A 21505-nucleotide genomic window follows, 5' to 3' on the forward strand; every position below is an offset into this window, starting at 1 on the left:
AGCAATTACCTCAAGGTGCTTTATATTGTAAGGCAAAGATCCCACAATTATACAAAGAACATTTCAACAATTAAACTTTGCGGAAGCACTTGATGACAATAGGAAGAAAAAAAAAAGGCTCATTTAACAGGAAGAAACCTCTGGCAGAAGCAGCCATCTGCCATGACCGGTTGGGGGTGACGGAAGGAAGGAAAACAGGCCTGGAAGAGAGCCAGAGATTAATAGTAACTAATGATTAAATGCAGAGTGGTGTGTAAGCACACAGTGATTACAAAAGGTGAGTGAAGAAGAAACACTCAATGCATCATGGGAAGGCCCTCAGCAGCCTAGACCTATCGCAGCACATCAGGTTACGACCACTTGAAAGTCAGTATATTTAAAAACAAGCCAACAAACAAACAAACAAACACACACGCAAGAAAACCCCCAGCTAGACATATATAACCACAATAGCCACTGTCGATACAAGCTATTACAGTACTTGGTTATTAGTACTTTGTAACTAAGTGGTAATAACACATTATTTCATTATTATTACCTTCTGTCCATCTGATTACCAAGCTGTCTTAGAAAGCGCTACCCATAAAGATTTTATTCTCGTCCAAATTATTTATTTCCTTTTAAAAAAATATGGAGAGTTTCTTAAGCACAAATACATAAATATGCACTGGAGACAAGCAGGGTATCTTCCTCAGTGGCAAATATTTTCTAAGCTTTGAAATATGAAAGGTTTTAAACCTGCATAAACAGTAAAAGACTCTTTGCTGACTTACGGGGCAGCTGAAATGAGCTGTGAAATTGTGCCCCATTTCCAGTTGATATCATAAACCTTTAGTAAACAGTTGCATTTTATACCTCCTGCTGATACAGAGCAGCAGTGTCAGTCAATGCTGCGACGAGGGGGGTGAGACTGAACCAAAAGAGTACAGTTGCTCTGTTTTGCTGTTTTACTGAGCTGAAACTCTCTATAAAGCTCCGCACAGCCGAGTGGAGTCGCACATTCACATGATAATTACTATGACTGACCTCTGAATTTACATAGGGCTTTTGATTGTTATTTGTGATGTTATTATGTCTGCTTTACAAGTAAATGTGATAATAGAGTGGCAAGGAAGACATGCTACGGTGAAATCCATGTAGTATGAGTACAATTGACAAACAGCAGCTAGGATAGTAGAATAAATGCCAGACTACTTTATGATGAGCTGTCTGTACACATCCATGGCAAAATTAGATTAAAAAAAAAACCCATTATCGGCAACATGTATTTATTTGTGGTCACAGAAGACAGGTTTGTCTACATGAGGTATTGTTTAAGTAACAATGGGATATTTCATGTATTATAGTATAAACACAGTTCTGCATACTGCTGTGTTTGCACTTTTGACTTCTCCATCCACCCCTTTTATTTGAACCACTTTATTAGGTAGATTTTTTCTAGTACCAGTTGGATCCCCTTTGCTTTCAGAACTCCCTTAATTCTTTGTGGCAACAGAATGCTTGAAACAGTCAGTGCCATGATAGCATCACACAGTTGCTGCAGATTTGTCCCCTGCACACCCGTGTCGTGAATCTTTTGTTCTTCTTCCCTGTTGGATTTAGGTCTGGTGACTGTGGAGGCTATTTGAGTACAGTGAAGTCATTGTCATGTTCGAGAAACCAGTTTGAGATGATTAGAGTTTTGTGCCATGGTACATTATCCTGCTGCAGGCAGCCATCAACATATAGATACACTGTGGTTATAAAGGGGTGGACACAGTAAGCAACAACACTCATGTAGGCTGTGGTGTTTAAACAGTGCTCAATTGGCCTGAGCCAAGGAAATATTCAACATACTATTACACCACCTCCAGCAGCCTGAAGTGTTGATTCAAGATGGATTGATGCTTTCATGTTGTTTAGACCAAATTCTGACGCTACTATCCGAATGCTGCAGCAGAAACTGAGACCAGGCAACATTTCTTTTCCCATGTTATCTAGTTTTGGTCCGTGTGAAGCCTTAGTTTAAAGCTCCTAAATGCCCAGAGTGACACCTAAGTGTGATCTTCTGCTGCTGTAGCCCATTAATGCTTCAGTGCTTCAACTCTTCTGCATACCTTGGTTGTAATGAGTGGTTATTTAAGTTGCTGTTGCCTTCAAGCAGTGAGAACTGCTGCTTCCAGGATATCTTCTATTTTTTAGACCATTCTCTGTTAACCCCGGAGATAGTTGTGTGGGAAAAAAATCCACTAGATCAGTAGTTCTGCAGATACTCAGATAAGCCCATCTGGCACCATCAACTATGCCATGTTCAAAGTCACTTTAATCGCCCCCTCCTCTTTTTTATTTTAGCTTGGACTTTAACAGGTCATCTTGACCATGTCTACAATCCTCAGTGTATTTAGTTGCTGCCAGATGATTGGCTAATTAGGTATTTGCACTAATGAGCAGTTGAACAGGTGTACCTAATGAATGGGTAGCATTCTTAAAATCATTTGTGGAGATATTTCCCACATCTCTTAACTTTTGATCTCTGTGATATATCAGATATTTTCTGGCTCAAATGATTTATAAGTCAAAGATCTTTTTCTGACTCTGAAACAGAACTATTCCTGAAAATCCCTTTATGATGGAAGCAAAACGAGGCTGGCATCAAGTGGAAGCAAAGATCAAGGAGGAAAAAATATGAAATGATGGCTCATAGTTCTGGCAGATTGCATTCAATTTAAAAACAATCCAAGAGCGATCTTGATATTTATTACAGAGCCAAGCACAGGTCCTGTGGGGTGTTTTAAGTGCTTTAAGTGGAACCAATCTCAAACCCCTGGGACACTCAGATACAGCAGAGAAAGGGTTTCAAAGAAGATGCCCAAAACCTTTGTTTCCTTGTCCTTCTCTTTTCTCTCCCCACTCCTCTCTCTCTCGCTCTCTTTCACTCAAACACCCACATAACCATTTGAAATCAAACACTGCTCATTACCATCACTAAATGTACCAGTCCAGAAACAATTGTCTTTCAATTTACAACTTGCATTTTACCTCTGCACAGTACATCTTCCTTTCCAGTCCTTTATATCTTAATTCATCTCTGCATATCCCCCCCTCTCATAAACTTGATACGTGAGTAACATGCAAATATATTAAGATGCATGCGAGAACCAATTAGTGAGACGTGCGGACACTGAATACACGCACATGAAGGAGATCGCTCTCAGACAGTGACCGACCTCAATGTGCAAGCTTCCTACAGGCAAGCCTGGTTTGCCGTAGTTTCATGCAGTTTCCTCATTTCAATCAGGTGGACTGCAAACTCCACCGAGCAAGCTGCTGAGTGCATGTCTGTCTCTGTGTGTGTGTTTATACAAATATATTCATTTTCGCTGCATCAGTATTCACACCGGCTCTCCACCTGTGCATAATGCCATAATTCCTCTGATAATGTAGCGCCATGAAAAACGACATCTCTCTTTCTCTTCTCACCTCAGCTATCAGCTATCCTCTTTGCAGCATTCCTATAAACAAAACACACATAAACACACACACACGTGCTCACAATCACCACGGCTGCTTATGGACAGTGAAACTCCACTATTTATATATATCATATACATCTGATTAGGCTTAATGAGATTTGGAATGACCTGTTATTTATCATGCATCACTGCACTGCAGATGCCAGGTACAGATCAACAACACACATGCACACAACATGTAAAAATATGCACCCCAACAAACACACATCCCCACAGCATTGCCGTCAGCATCAGAGTCACAATGTCAGCAGGAGAGAGGGAAGCTCTTTGTTTTCTTGGAGCTGAAGTCACTCTGCCCTCGGATCACACGCGGACCCATGGGGTTTGATGATTTGATAGAAGAAGGAGGTAATTATTCATTTCTTTCATTTTTTTATATGTATTTGTGCTGCTTGACTGCACCGTCTGTGGAAGCATTAGAGTCTCAGATTCTGCTGTCAGATAAATGGCGGCATTTCTAAACTTTTTAACAATTACGTCTCCACATCGTCTCTTGATTTTTCTTTTGTTATTAAAAAAATCCCCGGAATGGTTTATAATTTAAACTTCACTCAGGGCGTGCGATCTCACTCACAGGCCCGCTCACAGAGATATTGCATTTATTTTTAATCTGCCGAGATTTAAATTCTCGTGTAAAGTATGGACACTGATGGGAAATGTCTGTACATAATTGTTCGTTGAATTCCAACCAGTGTGGAAAACAAAAGCGAGCTGCCTGCTCAGACAAATATGAGCTCACTGACAATGGCTGAGCATCTCTGTCACTTCCAGCTCCATTACTTAGAATAACAATTTAGAAAAATATACTTAATTGCTCGATGTTTAATTACTTGATGAGACTCAGAAGATCAATACCACTTTCCACCGTTTGTTGATTGAAACACTGGAGCAAGCACTTTTCCTTTTCGAAAACAAGACACAAAAGGAGACTCCTCTAGGCATGTTTACTCAGAACCACACAGTTAAACCCCGTAGCCACAATCTTTCAACATGTTCATGCTTAGTGGCTTAAACATACAAAGCGCTTTTTTAAGGTACACTTTGTACTGGATTGATCCCTCTTGTGCCTTCAGAGGAGATTAATTCTTCATGGCATAAATTCAGCAAGGTGCTACTAAGAAATCTTGTCCATATTGATATGACAGCATCACAGAGTTGTTGCAGATTTGTCAGCTGCACATCCATGAATTGAATTGTGGGTCCACCACAACCTAAAGCTGCCCTATTGGATTTAAATCTGGTGACTGTGGAGGCCATTTGAGTACAGTCAACTCACTGCCACAGTTTGAGATGATCCGAGCATTGTGACATGCCGTTTTATCCTTCTGGTAGCGGTCATCTGAAGATGGGTACACTGTGGTCGTAAAGGGATGCACGTGGTCAGCAACAACACCCAGGTAGGCTGTGGCATTTAACCACTGTTCAGTTGGTATTAAAGGGCCCAAACTCTGCCAAGAAAATACCCCCCACCAGCAGCAGCAGCAGACTGAAGCACTGAGGCAAGGCAGAATGGATCCATGCTTTCATGTTTGCCCAGAGAACTGGCACTTACTGGATTTTTTTCTTTTTCAGACTATTCTATCATTCCTAGAAATGGTTGTATGAGAAAATTCCAGTAGATCATTAGTTTCTAAAATAGTCAGACCAGCCCGTCTGGCACCAACACCTATGATGCATTCAGCTAGCAGATAGAAGAGGTAATAAAAACTGTGGTTTTGCACAAAAATAACCAACTGGTCATATTTTGACGAGCTGGTGTGAAGATAATGCTGGAGACGGGCTAACTAGATCTCCCTGTTAAAGCTAAAGTTTCATATTAGAAACTTTTTTGTTTTTACAAATTCTTTTTCTGTGTTTTTGCACAAAAGCAGAGACACATTAGCCAGATTTTGGAGTTAAAATAATGCAAATGTATTCCAACAAGTGACAAATAACAGACGATTCCAACATTTCCAAGAAGAAAACAGTTTACAGATGTTTCTGATGCCTAAGAAAATCTGTCTACATTGTCATGTTTTTGCTAGTTTTAGTACACTGACAAATAAATTGCAATATAGCATGTGCTGCAGTTCTGCTCTCATTCATCATGCGCTACCATTAGGTAGACGCCTGATATTAATTTAATATTATAACACTAAACATGCAGCCAGACTTGATGGGAGTATTTTCAGCAATAAGAATAACAAGGAATCCCAGAGCAGATGGTATGGGTCCCACAGAGCCCAGATTTCAGCATCTTTGAGTCAGCGTGAGACTGCATGAAGTGAGGAAAAAAGACACTAATGCTGCCTAAATCCACAAGAAACTGTGGTAAGTTGCTATTAACAACCTAAATGCCAAGTTCAGTGAGAAATTCTCAGCAAGTGTACTCGAGAAAGGTGATCCTGTGAAACAGTGGCCACTAAAACACTGAGTAAGTGTTTAGTGTTTTTGAATATGAAAAAATCCCAGTAGCATTTGAAACCAGCTTTCCAAAAGTTGGTGCCAAAAACTTTTGCACTGTGCTGTATTTCTTGCAGTGGCGTCTTACATGAGACCCTGGGTGATGAAAGTCACTGCACTGAGAATTGTGCAAATGTTCGGTTCTTGAAAGAAAAAGACTAGAGTGGAAAAAACACAGAAATGTGACATATGTGATTTATGGGGCATATTATGGCTTTTCTGGGTTTCCTAGCAGAGAGGGAAGAGCAGGCATTCACATCATTTTGGGAAGGAAAAAAAACCCTTGGGTGACTGCGACTCAGTGTACTGCCGTCGCTCTCTCCGTCCGTAACTTTTCCACTCCGTGTCTCTTCCTCGCTTTCTGCCTGCCTGTTCTCTGCCCCGATCCCTCCCCCCTTCAGCCTGGCTCTTCCTCCCTTTCATCCCCTTTGTCGTCCCTCTGCCTTCCCCAGTTGCTCTCTTAAGTATTTCACAGAGCCGTGTGTGAGTATTGCTCAGAGTATGAATGTATGAGGGCTTTGCCAGTGCCGTCACTGCTATTTTTTTCCCCCTTTTTCTTTTGTGCATTAGAGGTTTAATCCCTTTCTCACATTGCATTTCCACATGCTGAAGCAACAGAGCAGCAGCCGTGTGGAATTTTTTTTTTTTAAATGAGGTTTTTGTCACAGGGAAGTAAAACTCGCTTCTTCCAACAAGGACCCCTGGGTAACTGATTCATTGATGGTGGCTGGATTTATGTGAAAGCACATTCATGGTTTTATTGTAGATTTAAGCACACTTTAAAGGGGAATAAAGGACTACACTGCAGAGGTTTTTGGTTTGAAAGAGAGGGTCCACTGGGAATCATGAGAATGCGAGCAGAACTCTGTTTGATGTCTATATATATTGATTTAGTACTGATGTAAAATTATTAAGGTGCCCTTATCATACATTGACAGATGCTTTAATGTTGACAAAACCTCCATTTTGACCTTACATAGTGCTTTTATTAATGTCTAAGTGATCTTTTCGCTTCAAATACTTCTTTTATTGCTAACCTCCGCTCATGCTATTTTCTTGTTTAACCCTTTAATGCTGATGAATTGTAATCTCAAGGCAGAAGGGGAGAGAGCAAGAGGTTTATATCTCAGTCAGATTTTGTAAACAGTTGGTTTACACAGCTAAATTGGTGAAGCAGTTCAAATATGCCCAGGCAGCGCGTGCCAACTATCTAGTCCATCTTCTGTTTGCTCCAAACAAACTACTGGTGTTGCTGCCAGAATGCTAGGGTTTACCTACAAAGATTTGTTTTACTTTCCCCTCCATTTTTAAAAATTCAGCACATAACAAGACCAAGAACCTAAATTGGAAATGACTGTAGCAAAAAATGTCTGACAGTCCCATCCAAAAAAATGTTCACTCAAAACCACAACGCGACATACCAGCCAAGTGACACACTGCCCGCCATCTCTGGAGCCAAGATACGAGCATGGTTAAAAATATCACAGCTTGCGACTGCACGAAATATCAAATATGATGCCGTGCCTGACTACTTTATCAAGTCTGACAAAAAGAGACCGTGATTGCTCAGAGCAGTGGTGTCCCACCAGACCCTTCAGGCAACAGCATGCTTCTGGCAGCACGGTCCATTTCAGAGTCCGCCTTAATTAACACCATGCAGCCTAACCCTCACCTGATTAAGTGCCTGTTTAATATGATGGCCTTTTCTCGTATTTAATCAGCATCCAGCCAGGTTTTGCTAAAGAGGCTAGTAGGTGCCTGTTCTGAAGATTTTTATCTCCCTCAGTTCATGTCAAATGCCTTCCAAAATTTCCAGAGTGACAAAGCTTTTACTATTCAACCTCTCGGAAAGAAGAAAAAACATGTTTTATGATTAAATGAGGGGGTCATTTAAAGCTGCGCTTCAGCTATGACAGAATGCTAGATCTAAACGGCAGTGTGGTGAAGGAGGAGAGGAGGGTTGTTAAAGGACTGAACAGTCCTTCTTAATTCCCTACCATCTGTTGGACTCGCATGCCCAGAGAGGAGAGAAGAGTGAAAATGGAGGATGTAGGAGTCCACACTTGATCCACTGTCTAAACAACACAGGCAGTGTTAATTACATCTGGGTTAATGCTAACAGTGGCCATTTTACTGTTAGGGGGTCTTTCCCCAGATTACCAGAGTAGCAAGATGGTATCAATTAAAAAAAAACAACAACAACAAGAAACTCTGTTGTTTATGCGATGCAGTTTTTTTGTGTATGAACTGCAATAACTGGTTTGCAGAATGACATGAAATACTCCTTGGTTTGCATGGGTGCATACGAGAGACATACTTTTATCAAAAGTTTTCACACGCATTATATTTACACAAGAATTTTAATCGTCTGGACAAACATTAAAAGTTGTCCAATTATGCACATTGGAAATTAGAAACTAAATTAGTAACTGGTATTTGGAAATAAAGTAAAGTAGAAGTAAACAGCACAACATCCAAAATATGTTCATATTTAATGAAAGAAAAAACCTGAGCCTTTTTCAGGTTCTTACCCTGCACTCGGGGTTGCCAGAATGCTGTGGGTTATTTTTCTCGCGTCACTGCAAATCAATACGAAATCTGAGTGATCAGCTTTATCCTGAGGAGGTCTTTGAATGTTATGATTAGAATGAAAATGATCTGAATCATATTCTTTGTTAGTAGTCAACCAAATAAACAGCTATGTGTCAGAATCATTGCTGACGCTACAGTGACCTGTGGTCGATGTTTTTTCTTTAGTTTTTTTCTTTAATATCTCATTTGTATACATCTGTGTATGTTTGTGTGTTTATGTGTCTGAAAGCTCTTGCTTATAGAAGATTACTGGATTCCTCTCTTATTTTTTAGGATATTTATTTTTACCTTAATATAGTTATTAGTAAGAAATGGCAATTTATACATTTTTGCAAAAGAATTATGTATATATGTATATTGAGTATCCATGTGATTGTGATTGTGAGTGTAGGTGGGTGGGATGGCTTCTTGAAAGATGATAGCTTGCCAAGTGATCCCAAGGCCACCCAATATTCCTGAGCTTAAGTGCAACCATAATACACAGCTTCTTTTGCTTGCACTGGCCTCCAGGGGCTATTTGGATGATAGGGATCTGATGATGGTTGCAGTCTCTGATTGCAAATTCCCTTATTGTCCTATACATAACACCAGCGGGGGTGTGCTTACATTACTGCAGAGGAATCTCTGCCTTGCATGTGTAGTGTGGTCTGCGTTTAATCTTTACGCATGTATATAAAGGTAAAAACGTGTCCGTACTGTGCTTAATTTGATTTGCTTTATTAACACAAAGGTAAACACAACAAGCAAACAAGACAGTGAAGTAAAATGTGTTTGAGAAAGTAAAACCAAAGGAAAGCAGGATAATAAATCTGCCTTTTAATTCCCCCTGGCTGTTCTCACTCACAAAAGGCTTCTATGGACCAAGGGAGCACTGGTGCTAATAATGTTGATACTGTGCCAAGCCCAGCTGGTGGTGCCCGGCACAGGGCATCGAGTGTCTGCTCTCCACAGTCGCTGTCTTTAAAAGGCTCTCTCCTCTGCCAACCGGGATCAGAGGAAGGGGGATCACATTGCTCTAATGGACGCAACCAACCTGCGAACCTATGTGGCGTTTGTTCTGCTAGCTCTGTCTGTACTATATCAAATACAATAACTAAGCGCCTTGTGATTCCGCGCAAAGAAAAGCGGTTTGTCGATATAAAGCAGACCAGGTTGTAATGACGACTGATTAGAAAATGACTGATACTGGAGGAGGTTTGAGAAAATCTATTAATGCTGTTATCAGAGATGGTAAGAAGGAGATATTTTACATTTCAAAATAATATGTATCAGCTGAATTCTGTACAAAACAGAATTCTAAAAAAAATCCCACTAAATAATAAATGATGAAACAAATATGTGAATATTTATGCTACTGCTGAACTTTCAGCTGTGGGGTAGAAGTCAGTTTGAACAAATAAAAGGATTCCCTCAACTGCTCAGTTTAATTTCAAGCAAGTTTTTTTTGTGTGTGACTCATATCAAGCAAAATTACAGTATGCATTCAATAGTATTCTCACTGGGGAGCACCACATTTGGCTCAACACCCACACCAAGGACCTTCATTTGGCTGGAATATTGTATGAATGAAGCTCACTGGGAGAGGGATTCGTGTGTCAATATTGTCTTCCTATTGTCAGTTTCCAGGCAGTCATGCTCTGTATCAAACCCAGTAGTGATGCCAAATCTGAGCCAAGTCCTCCCCTCTTGGAACAGGCAACCGAATCCTCCTGTAGGTGTTTCGAACATACATGCTGTGCGCCACAAACACACATTTAAATGTAAACATCCATGGTAAACCCATTGTTAATGGCATGTAGCAGCCACCTAGCAAGCTCCTTCATTCTGCTCTCGCTGTGTGGGTGTCTCCCACTTTACTCCCAGCAGTGCTCGTTAATGCAGCTAGGTATCTGTTCTCATCTCTCTCCCTGCTGCTCTTTACCCCCTGTGCACCATTTCTGGGCAAAACTGCTTCCTCCTCTTTCTCTTCCTAATTCATTTTCTGCTCCCATTATCCCTAATTTGAACCCAAACAGAAATGAAGTATACTTATCACAAATTATTTTAAAAGGCACAATCTGTGACACACACAAACACTGCATTTAAATCCGCTGATAGAATTTGAGTCGTTGTTGATCTGGTAGTTACTGGTGGTAATGACGAGATCATTCCAATAATACGCATGCAATTATTTCGTTTAAACGCGTTAACCACCGGAGAAAGCAAACACGTCTCGACTGGAACTGGGGCACAGAGGATTCATCGTGTCATGCGGCATTAAGAGAGAAGTCTAATGAAGAAAACGATTAAATGTTGCATTTCGCATTGTTTAAACGCATGCGTGCTCCAGATTTGCTTTTCAGAATAGCATCCAGAGGCACGTGTTACAAAAACAACTGGTGTGTGCACTTGGCAGCGCCGCGTTTCACAAGTCAATTTTACTCACTAGTACATGTGCGAGTGCTAAAGGGCTCTCACATGCTCAGGCACGACGTGCGAGCCGTTTGTTTAGCCTAATGAAATGTGTTAAAATTAGGATGCAGGAGATCATCTCATATTGCAAATCACAGCTTGCAAGTTGCAAATCTGGCAAATGGGACCCGGTATATGCATGTAACGTTTTCTGTTAGGCGTGTAATTTTTATCCCACGGGGGAACACCAGGCTGCCACTAACAATTACACATCAAAGCAGTAATGCAATGCAATTACACTGAATAGCTAAAAATGATCACCATATACACTGTTAAATATGAACAGCTTCAGGATTTCCAAAGATTTAGCACTTTCTTGTGTACTACCTACCTAAAAGGTAGCTATCCAACAACTCTGTGCATATTAATTACAAATCTAACTCTAACACCTTTATCCTTATTATTATTATTATTATAATGGTTACAGTGGCCTTTGTTGAGGAGCATTTCTGTGTAGTGTTTGTTGTTTTCAATTAATTTCACCCATGTGTCTTATTTTTGTCCCATGTGATCGAAAGGAGCAGCAACACCCATGTCATAGCCAACATATTATCCAAACAACTGCTCTCTACTAATAAGAGAGTGATAATTATGAGCTATTACACCAGAATTTTCAATTGTTTTGATGACACTGGAGAACATCCAGCTCTCTGTGGTGGTAATTATAGCTCAATGAAATGCAGACATAAATGAAATGGTGGAGATGCAGAAAATATCCAGGCCTAAAACCTCAGCGAGGCGTACAACTGGGAAGATCTTTTTTTTTCCCTCTTTTCCTTCTCCTTAGTTAAATCCTGGTATATACTTAGCTCAGCGATCGGGGATTTAAAATAATTCAAATTAAAACAAAGCATTAAAAGCAAATATCTCATTAGCTGAAGGCAATAATTAGAAACAGATGGGACAAAATAATAATCAGATTAGACACGAGATATCTAATAAATCTGCTGGGTGCATTTCTCAGTACACGGGCTGCGGGTCTTTAGTTGCTGTAAATTCACCTCACGACGCAGGGTTAAAACAACTTGAGCTTCACTTTACTTGGGGGATATTGTCAAAGAGTCAACACAAACAAGCAAGATCAACAGCGCACGCACACACGCACGCAAAAATAACTGGACTAATTAGCCCTGCTACTTTGATTATGTGTCCTTCCATGTCAGAGATACCTCTGCCAAACAGGGTTAGGAGGCAGGGGCTCAGTGTGTCTGCGGCTTCGAGCTTGCCTAGTCTGAGGAAGGGCTTCTCATTATGCGTCCTTTCCTCAGACACTTGGCCTCACCCAAAGCACCAAGTGTCTGTGTGATTATTCACTACCCTGCAACACCGGGCTAGTGGCGTAAGCAAACATCAGATGCACCTCTCAATATTTGTAACACCCTCTCCCCCATCTTTCCTGTCCAATCTTCTCTCGCCCCTCCTCCTCATCAACCCCCCCCCCCACCACCCCCTTTTGCCGCAACCCATTTCACCTCACCCCTCCCCTTCCCTACCTCCTCTCATCTCAGTCAATCACAAGGTGACACAGATGGCGTTGTCCTGGTAACCATCTCTACACAACTGTTGCCTGGTCACCGAGCACAAACAAGCCCAGAGCCCAGCAAGGCTTCTGTACTGCACAGAAAAGGAACACGGCACCAGAGAGGAGAAATAAAAGGCTAGAGGCAAGGTCGGGGGTGGAAGGTCACACGCTGGCCGCTGCAGCACTCTACCGCTTTATTTAATGACACCCTTATAGGTGTCACCTTTAACCCGAGGCGGTATAGCTGAAGTATCAGGAAAATCTATGGAATGACTTAAAAAAAAGAAAAAAAGAATTGTATTTGCGTTACGGAAAAGCAGATTGTTATTTAAAACGCGTTCATATTCCGTCTAAGTACAGAATCATTTTATATGAGCAGCAAAACCGTTTCTCCATTATGTATTTAATATAACATCAAAATGGCAGTGTTTGTACATTCAGGCTGCACTCTCTGCATTCGCTCATTACAAAGACCTGTCTTAAGGTGAAACGAAAATACCCAAGACTAGCATGCACTCCGTCAAGCATGCTATTGGATGCATTATTTATTATTCAGCCCAGTGATTCTAATCCAATGAGATACGTCAATACATAGGATAGAATCTGACAAAATGATTCATGCAATGCTAATTAATCACTTCAGCCATCTCCACTGAAATCAATTAATTTCCATTGATGTAAAAAAACAAAAAAAAAAAAATCAAGTGCATCATGCCGATGCTTGAGGGAAATAGAATATTACATTTCTGTTTTAAAGCCGTGCATGCTGAATGTTTCTGACACAACTTAGGCTGTAATATATGTAGATACATAAAAAAACCCCACACATTTAAATTCATCACAAACTGTGTGTGTTCATATTTGATCATGTGTAAGCTTGAATTAAGGCTGTGATTGATATGAATAGACACCATGCACTGTGGCTAATTCAAAGGCTTGTCTTTAAAGTCTCTAATGAAAAGATTCTTCTTTCATTGCACAGATTTTAGAAACCATATCTTAAGTCTGCCAAGAACAAAGAGAGGCAGGCTAAAAGAAGAAAAAAAAAGGTGTTTGTCTCAAAGGAAGGTGTTGTGAGGGAGGTGGAGTAAATTGACTGTTTACAACAACAGACCCAGAAAGGGACCTTGAATGTCCATGACGAGCTCCATTCCCGTTTTCACTTTCAAATCACCTTATCCCATGCTTTTTTGGATGCCATCCTAAAAAACCAGGGCCATAATTTCCATCCAATTTGCTCCCTCTCTCTGCATGAACACTGACAGATTGTCATATTTTGGCCACGCTCCCAGAGGAGAGTTGTGAGAGGCAGGAGGGCAGATAAACGGCTATTACCATTCACACCAGCTCATTACGGAGCATTTAGACCCAGGAGCACCAACTCAAAAGCTCCACGCGGTACCCACCCCAGGAGCCCCTCACAATTGAGTTTGTGATTGACAACTGGTACTCAGTTACAGTTCTTTTCCTCCACAGCTACGCTCTATTTCAAAACACTCATTTTGTTTCATCAATCAAAAAAAACCAACAAAAAACTTTATGTATGGCATCCAAATTATTTGGGCAGTTTTTATTTTTATGTGGACAGTAAGATGTACACATCTTAGATAAAAAGGTTTGGGCCTACCGTCATGAATCCATCCAGCAGGCCCGAGTCTGGCTTGGGTGGGGCTTGTAATCTCTCCATTGACCACTTCTCGATGATCGACGACACCTGAGAGTTTTCTGTGTTGAGTATGCGGAAACCGGTCATGTTGACTCCACTGTAGCGATATGGTTCCATGTTAAGGGCGAAAAGGTCCTAGAGGCACAAAGATCAAAATGTAACTGAAAAAAAAAATCATGATTTCCTCATCTTCCCTCCTCCACTGCTATACATCGCTCATTTTCATAATTACAAGTCGACGTTTGAGCGGCAGCCACTGCCAAATGAGGGAGCGCAAAAGGGTGCAGTTGAAGGGATTTCAGGAGCTATTTCATCTTACGCTGAGACAGTAGCCTTGATAAAGGCAAGCCTTTCAAGGTTACCGGCATGCTTTTGGTGGACTGCCATCTATCATGTGGACGGAAAAGGACGACCCAATTGTCCCGCATGCAGCATGTCTGGCATCTCACCAGGCAGATGTCTCTGGGATGCAACAACACAGTTGACAGAGAAACTGCGGGTGATGGACGCAGAATGGGGCTGCCGTGGTCAATGTTTGCTGTCCTATTCCGAGAGCAGCATGAATGGCTTGGTACCAGTGTGCAGCATCTCGGGCCAGCACACTGGCTTCCAATTCTGCCAAACACTGACTGATGTTAAAGTAGGCATGCTTCCATCCCGGCAAGAAACAGCATGCCACCGAAAGAGGCCTATAATCACTATTCTCTTCCCTTTCCCAATGACATACCTGCTGTCACTCACTCCCCTTTCATCTAGTCAGGTTCTTACTGTATGTGGATGCACTAGGGATAGTTACATGTCCTCTGCAATGGTAAATGTCTTTTCAGGTCAGTTTTCTCTAACCTTTTCTTCACCCTTTCCAACTGTGTTCCAAACAACACAGCGGGCTATTTGTTTGTTAGAGCTATAATGGACCAAATGGGTGACAGTCTCATCTGCTCAGGGCTATTATCTAAGCTCTCAGTCTTCTGTTCTCTGGGCTCAGTGAAGATGTGCTGCTTTTCATCTGGAGTGTGAGAAGCAATCTTTGTAGTGGCTAGATCAAAGAAATTTAGCAAACTTCAATCGCTGCTGGAGTGAGAATAAAATACCTCCAACTGCTTTTGTTTCCTAAACTCTGGGTAGTGGTCAGCCAGGTGAGGTGAGAAGGTTGTTCAGAATTTAGAAAATAAATTCAAGTTAAACTTTCTCAGCAGACGCAGTGGAATGCAAAGGGTATATTTATAATAGACTGCATAACAATGACTCAGCCTTTCAAGGGCATCGGTTTCTGTGATCGCAAAGTCAACTTGCACTTCGGGTTCAAAACGCCTCACATAAAATGAAAATAATGGGATGTTTTTCTTTGACTAGTTCTCGGTTAGCGGTATTAAATTGTATTCTCAGAAATGAAAAAGTGACAGGTAATTTTTCATTGCAACAAGGAAAAAAAAAAACAGATTAATGTTTGCACTACAATAGGCTCAGAAGACGAAATATCTCCAAACAGCATGTTATCAAGTGGACGGGGCTGTGCAAAAAGAAAAAAAGTAACAAAACACAGTCTATCATCACATCTTGTCAACAACAAAAAAGTCCCAGGGTACTCACCAGGGTTGTAAATATATAATGATAGTACTCCGTCATCATACCCATTGCCAGGGCCTACAGGGAGAAATAAAAAGCAAGCAGTAACTAAAAGTCAATTACAAATAGCTTAATGAATTGTGGTATTAGAATTACTAATTGACCTGTTATTTAATACATATTGCCACCCTGACACCTGTCAGAAAGGCACCTGAGACTGGAAAAAATGTGAAAGCGGGGGCCTGCCAAGGCATTTTTAATTGTCCTGATGACTGATGAACAGACTTATTCGGTTATTATTACACTCAGAGCGGAGACGGTATCATGACACTGACAGTAATTTTGCTTGAAAAAATCAGTCTATGCGTCCACATTGCTCACGTTTCTCCCAATACGTTGTACATTATATCCTAAGTCCATGCGGGCTCGGCACTGCATTGTGCATGCAACGATAAATAACAAACAAAATATGCGCCACAATAAAGAATCATTAGTTTTGACACACAGCTATAGAGAGAACTCCAACTGTGCAATATGCTTGTGAGAAGACTTGAGCTCAACAACAACCCCCACGGTTCTCATTAATAATGCGCCTCTGCTAAATGAATTGAACATGCCTGTGAGCAGAATTAGACTTTATAATTTAAAAGAAAAAAAATATGTACAATGGAAAGCATCCATTATGACGGGCCACGAGTAGATATCTAACACACAAGGATTAAAGATGTACAGATCTGCAGCAGTTCTTAAAGAGAGAAAGAATAAGATAGGGATCACGAATGGACTTATGTTGATTATTTAGCACACATATATGTGTATATATATGAGTCTGGGTACTCAGTAACATGTGAAAATTTCTTTAAGGGGAAATTATGTAAATTTTATACAGTAGCTAACTTACTTTTAACTAAATTCAGGAAACAGTGTGATAAAATTACTTATGCTGTTCACAAATGCTGCAGACATCCGTGAGTCTAAGAGAGTATCAGGGCTCATTAAGGTGAGTTGATACCTGTTTCAGGATCCAGGCAGCCATCTCATGTCCACAATCAAATATGACATGGAACTCCTTTGCCTTCTTCATCTCCTTCAGAAGTGGCTTGGCGTCCTTGGTCTCTGTGGGCAGCTGTCGGATCTTCAAACGAATGTTGTATCGTGAAGGTGCCTTGATCAGCTCCTGCAGTCGAATGAGACCTGCAGACAAAGAGGATACATATATAGTGTGAAAGGACCATTTTAAAGATGCAGCAATATGGTGTGTTTGATGTGCCACCATTTTGAAGTAACTCTGATTCTAAGGAGGCCACGAAGACCAATTGGAGTCATGTATTCTCAGCAGAAAAAATATGCTCATATGCATGTCTTCCTAATCCGCAGTCTATTGATCCTCCTACTCATGCTTGGCAAGCAAACAGACAGCTACAGACTTATCAAGAGAATGTTACACCAAGCCAGCACATTGCACTCTTTCATAACAAAAACCACAATACAGAGAGCGCCTCATTTTGCAACCTCCTACAGAAAGTCCCATCCTGAAAGAAGCTTCCCAAATGGTGATTTGCTCTTGTCTTCCATGATACCATAGAATAGCGCGGAATAGGTTCAATTTTTATCCAGATGGAAAGCCGTGGTCAATCCTGCCTCTTCTGCCTCTCTCACATACACTTCAGACGTGTTCTGATGAGAGAGGCTCTGTTTGCCCAGCTTGTACTTGCCCCCAGGGAGCCCGGCGCCTTCGTCACACATTGAGCTACAATCTTCACCTTTCATTTCTCGACCACACGCTCAGGTAGAAAGCTCTCCGGGAGATACTGTGATGAGATTACAATGAGTTTCTCCCTCAGTAAAGAACTTCAGAGTCCAGGGATGAAAGAGGCTGGATTGATGGGAGAGATGATTACTTGTCATGGGTATAAAAATGGATGGAGCAGCAAGGATAGTTTGAGAGGGAACTGGAGAGAGATAGGATTTTTTTTTTCAACCACTTTAAGATAGCTCAGCCTATTTTTTATTTTGAAATGAAGTGCTGTGTGAGCAGTTTAATGGTCTTACTGTGAGTGGGGCTGGGTCTCCCTGAGGCCTATAGAAAGATTGGTGTGAAATAGGAACATGCAGGTCTCGCCTTGAAAAGTACTATTGTAGGGAGGAATACTGAACCTATACAGCTTTCCTCAGGTAATCCCAATAGATCCCTACTCTAGGGCATGTCTGCGTCTCCCTGTTTTTGTTCGAACTGACACTTTGGGAGGTGTTAAGCTAGGAAAAAAAATCTGTCAAGGGAGCTCAACGTTTGGGAAACACTGTCATTGTAGATGTTTGTGGGCTCTGGCTAATTCCTTCAGACTTTCCCCCTGGATCTTCTAACGGCTGTGTGTGAATATTTTATCCCCTCTGATAGTTTTTCCTGTCAGCCGTCAGATAGGCTCCAATCAGCAGCGCGGGGCTCTGGAGCATGAAGCTGTGTGATTACAGCCTGAGACCGGGTGGAAACGGAGGGGGTAAACAACATGGCTGTGCAGCTGTCACACTTTTCAGGGCGTCAGGTGCGTTACAGCCTATACGTACCACAGAGGAGGCCCAAGCAGCTCCTATCTGATGCAGAGAGAGGTGAGAGATCACCCCGTTTGGCATCTCTCCGGGACAGTTTGCAGGAGAGTGAGGGTGTTAACATACTGAGCTCCAAGGTAGGAAGAGAGGGGAGGTCAAGGAGATGAGTCAAAATAATGTGGCAAGCGGGACGAGCCAATGGGATATCAGCTGAGGTTAATGTATGAGTGCTAGAACGCTGCAGGATTGGCTATTTACAATATATCACAGATGTGGAAGAAGAGACACTTGAAGAAGTCAAATGGCTGTAAAGGTGATGCTTTCAAAAGGAACAAAAGGGCTCTCGTATCTATTTAGAGGCGCTGCATAGGATGTCAACTACAAGACTATATAGACTGGTGGAGAGAAGAAATTGAATTCATTAGGCAACCTGAAAATTTAATCCTCCTCTCTGCTCTGTAATTTACTTACATTTACTTGTCAACCACGTCATGCCAAAAAGCTCATAACTTGTGAATACGCATTTGAATATTGTTATCTTCTCTAGAGTGATTATACTTTACCTTGTAAAACTCTCACTGTACTCCAGCTAAAATACGACTCGCCTTTTAAAAAGCACGTTACGAGGCACTCCGCAAAGTCACAGGATAGACAAAATGGCTCAGAGACTCATTTGATTGCCACCCTCAGAGATCAAGTGTCTCTGTGTGTTATTAATGGCTGTTGTCAGCGCCCACATACTACAATTCTGCATTGCATTAATCTGAAGAGACACAGGGTCATTCTGGGTAATGTGGTTCTCGTTTTTTTTCTGTGCTGCTGCTCACTCTCCTGGAAGACTGACATGGGCAGCACCTGGAGGACTAAGGCAGAACAGTAAGCTATTGATTTCTGAATTAACTTGACAGGTTACAAAGCACTCTCTGAACTCTGAGCAGCACTGCTGCTTTTTGTAGATCACCTGGTACTTCTTTCTTACTGGACATTGTTTTTTGGTTGGTTTTAAGAATTGTCACATCCATCATCACACAAAACACGCACCAGTGGAAAATGAAGACAGACACCGACTGTACCTGTACCTGTGCTGTCGTCATAGACCACGGTGACTGTTCTCCACTTGAAGAAGTGCACCAGGTCGAGAATGGCTCTGCTAAGGGAGGAGAAGTCAGGGTATAGGCTGACATAGTACGAGTCCCTGTTGTCTGACACCTGATGCTTCCACTTGGTCTGGATGTGGGGCACTCCCAAAGCATTGCAGATGGACTGGACCGCGTTAGCTGACGAGCTGTGTGAGGGGCCAAAAATGGCCGCCACACCTAAGGAAAGCTGGTCACATGCTGACGGGGTAGCAAGGAAAAATAAAACAAAAGAAAACAAAAAGACAGTTAGTTTCATGTTTCGGTTATGCTTTTAAGTTTCACTATATCTCATATTCTCTGCTCAATTTTTTTCTTTTTTTTGTCCACGTCACCTGAAGCAACCAAAACATAAACAGAACCGGTGCTTAATAATTTCCTCAGCCCAGCGGATAATCTTAATTCCGACTGTGGAATTTTCTTTTATAGCCGCTAGCGGTTCGGAGCGTTGTTTATACAAGCTGGACCTCTGTTTGAGTAGGAAGGAGAACATCTTTCACACTGTTCCACTGTGGTTGTGATTGATGTGGGCAAACAAAGAGAGGGGGAAAAAAAAAGATGGGAACACTTGGGGAAAAAAATAGCAAATTAATAAGCCTCGCAACTGTGAGGACTTCACAAGGTATCTTTGGTCATTTTTCTCCCCTTCGTTAGCTCAACTCTCTTTAAACTCTGTCAATTAGTAGCCCATTTTAACAAATAAATGTCAAGTCGTTTGTGGATGTAAACTGCATTAGTGGTTAGATGGGGCGAATAACAGAAAATATTCTACGATGTACTCTGTGGTTTTATCTCGAATCACTGCCCGGTTTACACGTTCATAATAATAATAATGATGCAATAATCTTCTTTACTGTGAGCAGTAAATTGAGATTTCAGACACCATGAACACAAATGCTTGTCCATCATCAGCGACCAACAGGGCAGGTTTTAGGTTTCCTTTACAAAAGGTTAATGCATTACACATGGGCTTTACAGCATAAAAATACAAGCTATACATGGACATTACTTTTATCCTTTTAACTGATAAAACATGAATCGATTTGACACTCAAATAGGAAAGTAGAGTGTGCAGCGTTTGTCTGAATGGCTACCTGTAAAATACTAATTCATGTAAGAACAAAAAGCACTCACAGTGAGATTCAGCTAAACGTCCTTTCCATTCCTCTTGACTCACCTTTCCGGGAAGCCTCAAAGCTGTCAAAGATGTTTATTCTCTGGATGTCATAGGTCAGCGTGGTGTTGGGGAGCAATGTGCGGTTCCTGTTGATTGTGTTCAAGGCAAATTTAAAGGCTAGTTCCTCTGCTCCCGAGGGGCCGCTCTCAATGGATTCAAATATTCCTCCTGAGGGATAAAAAGCAGGAGAGAACAAGAGGTTTGAATGGCGAGTCCAGCCTCCTATAATTGCCATAGATTCCTTAACACAAGAAACCTTCAAGTAAATGATGGATATGATGCAGGCAATTACAGCTCAAGCAGTGCATCATTTTTTAAGTATTTGTACTCATATTATTGATGCTGCTGTGTTCAATGCTTTTCACAGCTCAGTTTCATGCTGACATGAAACAGATTTACAATGCGGAGTAGGCATTTGGATCCCTGCTGATTTGCATTCTGTGGCAGTCGTCGGCGTAATTATAGGCAATTAGTTGCATTGGGAGGTGAGTTCAGGGGTGGTTGCCCTTCTTTAACTCCCTCGCTCAGCCTTGACAGAAAGGTTCACTCTACCAGTTGTCCCATTGATTTAAATGATTCTCAAATGAGATGCGAGCAAAGAAAGCCGGGCAAGAGCAGAGGGAAATTAAAGTGAAAAGGTAGACGAGAGAATAAGAGCCACGGGGGAAATCAGAAACATATTTAAAGTGGGTATAAATAGAGGCAAGTCAGAAAGACAGATAACGAGAAGGTCAATCAAATCAGAAATTAAGATGCCATTGGGGCATTTTTAACAATACTAATTAAAAACATATGAACCTAACTGTATATCTCACTGTTTACTCGGTTGGTTCTGTTGCTGTCTGGCAAATCTTGTTACCTTTTTGGTGTCTGTAACTGATGAAATAAAAACTT

General features: G+C 41.4%; 1 protein-coding gene across 2 annotated transcripts in view; it reads right to left on the reverse strand.

The window, feature by feature from the left end:
* Positions 1–21505, reverse strand: part of LOC113037170 (glutamate receptor ionotropic, kainate 2-like) — a 69604-nt gene that overhangs the window by 27060 nt on the left and 21039 nt on the right. The window contains exons 2-6 of one of the 2 annotated variants that reach the window (XM_026193931.1): positions 20612–20779; positions 19378–19635; positions 16764–16945; positions 15776–15829; positions 14147–14320 (exon numbers count right to left, since the gene is read on the reverse strand). In XM_026193931.1, the coding sequence (XP_026049716.1) occupies positions 14147–14320; positions 15776–15829; positions 16764–16945; positions 19378–19635; positions 20612–20779 (836 nt within the window). Of the gene's footprint in view, positions 1–14146; positions 14321–15775; positions 15830–16763; positions 16946–19371; positions 19636–20611; positions 20780–21505 lie in introns of both variants that reach the window. The other variant, XM_026193930.1, reaches the window with a different exon arrangement.

Source organism: Astatotilapia calliptera, chromosome 15, assembly GCF_900246225.1.
Source record: "Astatotilapia calliptera chromosome 15, fAstCal1.2, whole genome shotgun sequence".
NCBI lineage: Eukaryota > Metazoa > Chordata > Actinopteri > Cichliformes > Cichlidae > Astatotilapia > Astatotilapia calliptera.